General features: G+C 45.9%; 1 protein-coding gene across 2 annotated transcripts in view; it reads left to right on the top strand.

Annotated features, from left to right (window-relative positions):
- The window catches only part of Dock1 (dedicator of cytokinesis 1), a 542,363-nt gene that overhangs the window by 442,558 nt on the left and 89,811 nt on the right, over positions 1–9,994 (top strand). For both annotated transcript variants that reach the window (XM_004625582.2, XM_012513454.2), the window contains exon 32: positions 4,029–4,087. In XM_004625582.2, coding sequence (XP_004625639.1) covers positions 4,029–4,087 — 59 coding nt within the window. The remainder of the gene's footprint in view (positions 1–4,028; positions 4,088–9,994) is intronic.

Below are 9,994 nucleotides of genomic sequence, written 5' to 3'. Positions count from 1 at the left end.
ACTGAGCCAAGACATTAACTGAATGGTTACTGTATTAATCTAGGTCCATCTGTTATGCCAGTGAACACAAGTGGGCGGCTGGAAACCACAAGAATTGGTTGTCTCGCAGCTGTGGCATCAGACCTCCGACATCAGGATGTTCACAGGATGAGTTCTTCCGGGGGTTCCTAAGGAGGAAATCTTCCAAGTCACTCCCCCAGCTTCTGGCAGCTGTTACCTGGTTGTTGGTGTTCTTTGGCTTGTGGCTGTATAAGTACAGTCTGCTCCATCTTCTGATTAGGTTCTCTTTTGTTTCTTCCTGTGTGTCTGTGTCGCTCAAACTCCCCTATTGATAAGGGCACTGGTTGGATTTAGGGTCCATCCTTGTGGGACCTCATGTCGACCAGTTACATCTGCCTGGCCACGTCTGCAAGGCCACATTCAGAGGTGTTATATATACAAGATATGTGTAGCTGTTGTGTGATTATTAGATTAATATGTATCTCTTCGGCCGTGCTGATAGTGAGTCCTGCAGTCTGTGAGTCCTGTCTGAAAGGTGCATCAAATGTTCACTAAATGAATTGGTGTAAATAATCGTGGCAACCATGAGGGGGATACTGGGATAAGGTACAGCCTGGGATTTTTTAAAAAAAGAAGCGAACTTGGCTCAAATGCTTGCTGAGACCTATAGTGACATCATCACTTTTATCCTTCACCAAAACCTGAGACATGACCACCACAAATAACTTCCTAGTACCCAGGATAAGAAGATACTGGGGCAGAAAGATCAAATAACCTGTCCAGTTGTATCTGTATTTGGATGCAAATTGACTCCCTTCAAAGACTGGTCTGGCTCTGAAGACATGAGATTTTTGCTCTTGGGTTAAAGATGTAAGAAACCATGTGTTGGTCTAGATCCTGTGTCTACGCAGAGGAAAGGCTGCCTCCTGCTTATACATTCCTATGTTCTTCATTTGGAGGTTGGCATAGGGAGGCTAGATGTGAGGAGTAAGAACCAGACAGAGCAAGGCAAGCCCAGATCCATGCTGTCTTAGTTGTGTGGCACCAGACATGCCAGTTCAGTGCTGTGTCTTGTATCACACTCGCTGGTACTGGAAGGACATGCATCGGGGAAGGACGTGGATTTGGGGTCTTGGATCTTGGACTCCTTTCTCACTTTGTACTATGGCTGTGGCCATGTCACCGTACTTCTCCCCACCCCCCAAGACTACTCCAGCTCCTTCAACTGCAAAGTGTTCCAGAAGAACTTAATTGTGATCTCTAGGGTTTCCATCAGCTCTGAGTCTGTTTCCAGGTAATGAGCTTCAGCCCAGACACACTCAATATTACCATTTTTCTTCTCCACGGAAAGGACATGGAAATGTTGAGGAAGCCCTCTTGAGGTCTGATAACAGCTGTGACTCGATTTGGGGATTACTCCGAGGCATGTATGGATTCACTCGAGCTGCCGTCTTACTAAAACTAAAGTGAAGATCAATGTCACTGCCAGGGAAATCCCATGTTCCCTTTCCCCTCTGGCTCCTGCTCCTCTCTGTCACCTTGTGTAGGCTTTGGCACCTTGTCTTTATTTGATTGCTAAGCAGCCTTTCTGGTGTCTCATGGAATAGACCCTCCTCTCATTAGAGGACTCATTCTCCAGTCTTTGCTAATTCACCATTTCTCAAATGCTGCCAAGCAAGTCATTTTCCACCTAGAAGGTAGGAAAGTGGGACTGAGAGTGTGAGCCAGGGCTCCTGTAGGAGAGACCCCTTCCTGGAGCATCCTCCTAGCACCCAGGTATCTTCACCAGCACTGGAGAAGTGTCACATCTGAACCATGGGTCCTTCAAGAACCATCCCATCTGCCATCTCACAAGTCTCCTGGGTGTGAGATTCCAGCCTGGAGGATTTATTTTGAATTACTGTTAACTGTCATTATGCAAAGAAAGGCCCATGAGTCAGAAATCAGAGAGGCAGAGGCACTGATGTAAATCAGCCTGGTATTAGGGTGTCTTGTGCTACTCCAACAGGAAAAGCAAATTCCATGTAGCTGAGAAGTCGGAATGTTCAAACTTGGGTTCATCAATTACTAGTAGGCCAGCCTGACTGCTCATGGTCTCCACCAGCTCTTGGGCTTCTGTTGTCCTTGGTGTGTGGAGAAAGGCTTGAACACATTTTTAGAGAGGCCAGAGGGCCTGGGTTTTATCCGTCCTATCGGTAGTATGTTCTGGGCTATTCAGTGCCTGCTTGGCTATAGGGAGGTCTTCAGAGGAAGTAGATGCTGGACCTCCTTGCAGTTTGCTTCCCATTTCCTCTCTCCCTGGCCAGTACCAGAGAGAATGCTGTTCCCAGGTATCTTAGTTACTCTTCTCTCGTTGCTGGGACAAATACCCAACACCCAAAATAAAGGAAGGAAAGGTTTATTTAGCTCACAGTCACTGGAGGTTTCAGTCCATATTCAGCTGGCTCCAAGGCAGAGCAGCACAAAACTGAAGGCAACCCTTCCTGGCGGCAGCAAAGAGCAATAGTGCAGGAGGAGGGGCGGCAGCAGCTCAAGCAGCTGGCTTCTCTTCCCTCCTTACATTGTAATGCAGATTACCTGCCCCAGGGCAGTGCAGCTTCCACACCCACAGTAACCAATCACAAACTCCAGAAGCTGCCCCAAGACTGCATGAGGCTTTGGGGGGACAGCTAGACACAAGCCAACCTTAACACCAGTTCATCATGTAGCCAGCTGTGTCCTGCCCCAAGCTGAGCTGCAAAAGCTGCTCTAGCACCATTTTCATTTGTGCAGGAGCAAAGTGGGAATTAAAAGACCTCAAAAGAATGTACAGCTTAACAGTGTTCTGATTATGTAGCCCTTGGGCAGTTGGGGGACCCGTATCCGTGGAAGGCTAGACTTGTAAACTTTGGTCTGGCCGATTTGCTGCTGGCGCATGCTCACTGCCTATGAGCAGCTTCCTCACATGGGAGCTTAGTTACAAGTGAGAGCCCTTTCATTCACCGAATCTACATGCTTCCGCGCTTACCTATGCTTAACTTGTAGGCAAGGGTTTGTCCTCAGAGGATGTGGCTTCCGCTCCTAGGTCAGTTTCTCTGTCTGCACCTGGTACCTCCCCCACGTGCGACAGGTTGCCCAGGGGAGCTTGCTCTTCTGTGGGCGAGCTGAGCAGGCTGGTCGTAGTCCTGCTGTGCACGCCAGACAGGTGCTTAGAGCACCATAGACTTTAATAGGTAGAAGTAGGCTGCAGCTATTGATTATCAGTGAGGGTTTTTGCCTGAAGAGCCACATGCAATGCTCGTAATCAGCGTTCCGTGGCTCATCAGCTGCCACATGGATGCACACAGCAAAAGCTGGATGACACAGCTGCTCAGCTGCAATACTCTAGGATAATTTTGCAAATTATTATTTTTAATATAATCAGCCTTTTCCTTAGGCAATAAAGGAAAAAGTTAAATTGCTCACAAACTAATAAAGGTTTATCTTCTGAAGCATCAAATTCTGTTTACTCATGAAACACACACCTCCTCTGTTCGCCCACCGGGAGGAAAATTAGCATTTATTTTCCCTGGTAAACAAAATCTGGAGGAATATTTGTTGAAATATTTTGGCATTAAATCATTCCTTACATTTAAGATAATATAGAAGAATGCAGGAAATTTATAAGTGGTCTTCCCTGACTCCAGGGTTTAATTTTACTATGGAAAAAGCTACTTATTGTGTGCAACGGGTATTATTTGTTACCATGGTACATGGAAAACAGACTTCCCCTTAGGCCCAGGAGCCACTGGACTGAAGATAGCAAAATGCCCCCCACAACTTCCCACGGGCTCCCACGAGGAGGTTATATCAACTACAGGGAGAGAAAGTGTGATTTCCTGTCTCAAGTCCTCTTCCTTCACTTCCTTTTGATGGCAGATGAAGCTAGAGCTCCATCACTTTTTCCTTGTCTCTGTGATAGAAGACTTGGGTTGCACTCACAAGTGCTATGAGTGTGGTTTTTGGATGTTCTGTAGAGTGACTCTGGTTTTCCTTTTCCTGGTTTTCAGGTATGGAGATATGAGGAGACAGATTGGCTTTGAAATCAGAGACATGTGGTACAACCTCGGTGAGTAGCTGGAATTTGGAGGTGTGGCAAACATCCCCTGGGATGAAACCCTTCCAAGTCTTGACATTGGCCCTGTTTGTCAGTGTTGAGATTTCATTTTCTTTTTTTTCTTTTGGCGGAACTGGGGATTGAACTCAGGCCCTAGTGCTTGCCAGGGAAGCGCTTATTCCCCTGAGCCATCTCCCTGGCCCCGGGATATCTTACAAACCTGAATTCCTTTCATTCCTGGCACAGTAATTGCTAATCTTCATAGTAATACTTTAATGTAATTAAGAAATAATAGACCAAAGGAGAGCAAAGAAAATCTGATTATTGGGGCAAAGAAAAACTTCTGGGATTGGATGAACAAGTGGCTTTGCAACCCCCTTTCTCCCTGGCATTACCAACATCCTGTAGTTTTTCTGTCATCAAACCAGGTAGTTCATTCTGCTGTGACATTTGCCAACCCTCATGGTATTTGTGGTAGATGCAGATTTTAATACCTAAAGCATTTACAGCAAAACTAGATCTTATATTTAGGTACACTACCACTGGGTGGTTGTAGAATAATATATTTCTGCCATTAAAGAATTATGAGCAATATGTGTGTTTATGGCAAGTGCTTAATACAACTTTACTGATTAATATAACTTTCCCACTTACTCTCATCTTTAGCAATAGCAAGGAATACTCTTGCAACCTTAGTCAATGTGTTACGTAGTTCTTTTAGATAAGCTCCTTAAAGAAATAAATGATGAGATTACAGTCTTTCTAGTACCTACACTCTGCTCTCAGGCTTGCCTTATGTCCAGGCCATGGAGAGGCTGGTGGCCTTGCCCAGGTCCTGAGCGAGTCTCCAGATGCATTTCTAGCTCCAGGTGCCTTTCCTGCCTGGGGACTATCGAGACTTGACTTTCTCTCCCCAGACTGGCACAAGAAGCCTACGTCACTTTTAGTGGCATAGGCTTTGCTCCCTTCTCTGCTACAGAGACATTTTCTCTGCTAAAAGAAGACAGATGTCTGTCTACTTCCCTCCCTTTTTGCCCCTGAGCATAAGATTGCCACTTCTTCCACCCGGCCCAGCCAGCTAGCTATAGCCCACCCTGCTCACCTCTTGAATCGCTGCAGCTCTGTGCAGTAGTTGAAAAGTGGCTAGAAAAAAGAACGGAACCAAATCACAAAAGCTAAAAATGGACTTTGATGAAAGCACAGAGTACTGCATCACCCTCCTAAATACCCCACGAGTGGTCAGGAGCAGTGTGGAGGGCCACGACTCTGGCAGTCAGCAAGTCCATGGCCATTGCACCGCCTGCTCCCTGAGCCACATTGCCCTGCAGAAGCCTTTTAACTCCTGACCTTCCTGAGCACCCAGTGTCAGCAGGCCTGGAAAGGGAGTCCCTATCCGTTATGAAGGGAACGTTAGGAAAGCTTCCAAGTGCTCCTTGTCTTTCTGCTTAAGTGAAGAATGGGGATTGTTTTCAAATGGATCTTCATCCAGAAAGAGAAATACAGAAAACCTTCAAAGGTAAGACAGTTGGTGGATAATCCTGATGCCATAGACATTTCATAGAAGGCCCTGTTTAGGCTTTCAAAAAAAAAACAAAAACTGCCACAAAAGCTCCCAGATGGAGCCACAGGGCACACAGAATGGCTGTGTCTGCCAGTGCCTTCTCCACACAAATGCAGCCTGCAGTGTCACATATACTGGGGGTGTCAGATCTGGAGTGGGCTGAGGACCCCCCAAGATAGCCTGTACTGGAACTACGCGAGTGACTTGGCTACAGCAGCCTGCCTGTCTAGGACCAAGAACGGGCTTCTGGCTGGCTCCTGGCTGTCGTGGTTTTTCTGTCCTCCCCCAGGACAGAGGAAGAGCCCTGGGATGGACTCTCAGGGCTTGCTGCGTGCCACGTGAGAGCTTTTGTCCTATGCTGCCCCAGTAGCCCAGTCAGGTGACTAGGTCCTTCTGTGTCTGTCTCACTTGGCTCCCTCAGTTGTAAAATAAAGAGGTCAGGGTGAATTTTTCAACAGCCTTGTAATCCTGAGGCTCAGTACTTTTATGTTATGTATATATGATGATCTCAGTAGTGAAATGTTAAGGCTTTTAGAAGCGAGAGGAAGACCATTCATGATTTATTCTAATTGACCTCTCCATGTTCTTTCTTAAAATCATGATCCGACAGATGCGTTTGTCATTTTCCCTGGCAGGCCAGATGGCAAGACTCACCCCAAGTAGAGGAGGTACATCATCCTGTGCGAGAGGCAGGTGGGAAAAGTGGAAGAGACCTTCAAGAAGGCACTCGCAGGGCCAAGGAGATAGCTCAGTAGAGGCCTCAGTTCGATCCCCGGTTCCACCAAAAAAAAAAAAGGCATTTGCAGATAGACTAGTTCTCTGCTGACTCCAGGGTGGCCAGGGCTTTTCTAGACTCAGCATCCAAGGAGGAATTGACACGAGCTCCCCTGCCAGCCCCAGGCTCAGCATGGCCTTGAGTTTCTCTAGACGTAGGCTGTTTCTGAGGCCACTGTGTACTATTTCTAAGAGTGGCACTTCCTACCCCCCAAAAGGACAGTAATCATGCATTTTAAATGAAGATATTTCATGTGGGAATAGAGAAATAATAATTTCCAGGCCATTTAGGAGTAGAAGAGATGCCCACCCTAGCAGCAGTTCCAAAGGGTCATCACACACAGAAATACTCTTTCTCTTGAAAAGTAGCAGCTGCCCCCGCATAACGTGTGTTAGATCTAACCAAGGGTCATCCCTTTTCAAACTGTTGTTTTTTTTTCTTTTCACAGTGCTGGGGATTGAACCCAAGTAGCTCTAACTCTAAGCTACATCCGCAGTTTGAAGTATCTTTAAACTAGATACTTTGGCACACAGTTGTCATCCCAGCTACTTGGAAACCTGAGTCAAGAGAATTGCAAATTCAGGACCATCCCAAAGAATTTAGGCCTTGTCTCTAAGTAAAATACAAAAAAGCTAGTGTTATTCAGTGGTAGAGCACTCGCCTAGCATCCAGCAGACTCTGGGTTCAATTGCCAATGTTGGAAAAAAAATCTTTACTTTTAAACATCTTTAAAATATCTTCTGTGTCACCCTTGGAGACCATGAGATTGAGCACCACGGGAACTGGCTCCGTTTCATTTCTTGCCATTTGCTATGATAGCGGTAAAGGAAAGACAGGCTCACAAGCAATGAGTTTCTTTTCCTCCAGACCCTTGGGAAGGTCTGGCCTTTGGAAAATACACTCTTAGGTCTCAGGCGGATTTCTAAAGCCATGTCAGAGCAGTTGGTTTTATTGACATCTCCTATCATTATCCCCCAGATAAGCTGATCCTGACAACTTCACTTTTGATTGGCAATGTAAAGATGCAGTTAAGAGAGAAAAATATTCTCATTTCAACCTGTCACTTGCTGATTTGAGGGTAGTGATTAATGTTTAAGATGCCTCTTTTGCACCTCGAGCTAGGAAGATTAACTGTGCCACAAGAAGTGGCCAAGGGGTCCAAAAGGACCTTGACCAGTTAAGGAAAGAACATGGAAACAGCGACAAAGAACCACCTCCAGAGTTGGATTCTTGCTACCAGAATAACTATGTATAGAAGCTAAAGAAACCATAATAGAAGCATCTGTTACTTAATGGGAAGTTCCTGTCAGCTCCCGAGAGGCTCCGTGAGGCCACTTTTGCCAAGGTGGCTCCATCCTGCTGCAGCCTCGAGTGCTTGCACCTGCCTGCAAGTGTCATTGCCCAGCAACCACATCCAAGTGTATGACAGCACATCTCAATTTCCTAGGACATATACAACCTATTTTCCACACAGCTTTTTATTTTATTTTTTTTTCTAATGGGCTTAGGTTTAGGAATAGGTTGGCAGGCTGATAGAGTTGGCTCTGCCAAGAGAATAAAAATAGAAGTCAGATCAGATATATTTATCGTCTTACAGTTAATTAGGAACCTATCACTCAGTCCAGCCCTGTACCAAATATTCCTACCTACCAGCTCTTCCTTGAGCTTCCCACGTAACGCGTGTGGTCCTTCCAGATGGGTGTCCTCAGATCATGCCTCCATGCTGAGCCCCAGAGCGGGGAGCTGGCGTCTCTCTGATCAATTCGGTATAAGCACATGCACACACGCTGGCCCATGGGACAGAGCACCATGGTGTTTTCCGTCCTAAACCTGTCAGATTTTTATGTGTGAAAGAGAAAATCAAAAGCAGATTTTCTTCCCAAAGAAAAAAGGAGAGAGTAAGTGTATTTACCAGCTCTTCAGTTATTTATCAAAGCTCAGTCTGAGACAGCCTGCTGGGATACCTCCTCTCTCTCTTCTCTTCGCCACCTCAATTTACATTTTGTTTATTACATCGAGCAAGCGTGAGCCAGCACACACTGTCCAATCCAACCAGAACAAATGTACTCGCAGCAAGATCTTTTTTAGCCTGGATCTCTTTGGAATATGTTTCATGCAGGGATTCCCTTCTTGGGTATTTTGGGGGACTGTACAAATTGTATGCTTTTCAATAACTCTATATACTGCATGGTGTGCCCTGATCAGTTTGGCTTACTAACAGAAGGTTTTGCTCTGCCTACTCTTGGGCATGCAAGACCACGAGTGACGAGAAAACTATCATCCAGCACACGGGGGAGACTGCTGATTGAGGTGGGCTTGCTTTGAGGATGAGCAGGGCCTCCCCCAGGGAAGCAGCTCCATGTCCTATGAGGAAAATAGAGATGCCTGGTGGATCTTAAGGGACTTGGAGAGTCATTAGGGGACAGGTAAAATGACAAGAGGTGACGTTGTCATCTGATGATTAGCTTGCTCTTCTTTCATCTCAAATGGAAAGATATATCCTCTGTGTGTGTGTGTGTGTGTGTGTGTGTGCGCGCGCACGCGTGTGCGTGTGTATGTGCACGTGTGTATGTACATGCACACATTTCAGGAATCTTCTTGACCTTTTTAATCCAAAACTAAGCTCATCATTATCTTTGTGTAGATGTTCTTCAGGGCAAACCTGAAATGCAGATGCCAAAATAAAATAAAATAGGCTTAGGCAGATAGCATCACCTGCCCCTGTCTTGTGCAGGTTTCGTCCCAGGAATGTCATGGTCCAAACGACCCAGGCCAGCTTCAGACCAGTGTTTCCTCTGTCCAACCGAGAAGGATGATGGCCAGTGGTTAAGAAAACATCACTTTCTGGCAGCACAGTGTCTGCCTGGCAAGCGTGAGGTCCAGAGTTCAATTCATGGTGCCAAAATAAATAAATGGATAAATGTAATTAATTGTATTAAAGGCTCAGTTTCTCATTCACACTGATTTCAAGTACTCACGTAGATGCAGGAAAAGGCAGCGTCAGGCCATTTCCAGCACTGCAGCAGGTTCTGGTGGGTCATGCTGCTCAGACTGACTTCTCAAGGTACAGAAATTCAAATAAACCAAATACTTTTTCTCAAAGAGAAAAGGAAGGAAGGAAGGAAGGAAGGAAGGAAGGAAGGAAGGAAGGAAGGAAGGAAGGAAGGAAAGAAAGAAAAGCAAACGAGCAAGCAAGCATCACATTCTATAACTTTCTTTTCTGGAACCGGGGATTGAACTCAGGCCCTTGCGCTTGCCAGGGAAGCACTTATTCCACTGAGCCATCTCCCTCGGGGTTGTAACTTTCTTTTCGAACCCCTACCTCTGCCACCACTTGCATTATGGTCCTCCCCACGTGGAACAGTAAAAACCGACAGTGACAGACAGAACTTCACGGCACTGAAATTGTGGTTGATGAACAATGTGCTGTCACCGTCATCTGTTTTCTGAAACATTGGCTCTGACATTTTTTAGGTATAATATAACAAAAATGTCACCTGAGGGACTGAGTATAATGCCATTTTCAGGAGATGCTTTACAGCAGTTACATGCCTTTCAGAAACATTAAGCATTTTAGGAAGTG

This window comes from Octodon degus, unplaced genomic scaffold (genome assembly GCF_000260255.1).
Source record: "Octodon degus isolate 3935 unplaced genomic scaffold, OctDeg1.0 scaffold00010, whole genome shotgun sequence".
NCBI classification, from domain to species: domain Eukaryota; kingdom Metazoa; phylum Chordata; class Mammalia; order Rodentia; family Octodontidae; genus Octodon; species Octodon degus.
The sequence above is the reverse complement of the archived record's forward strand: the minus strand, read 5'-3'. Positions and strand labels throughout refer to the sequence as shown.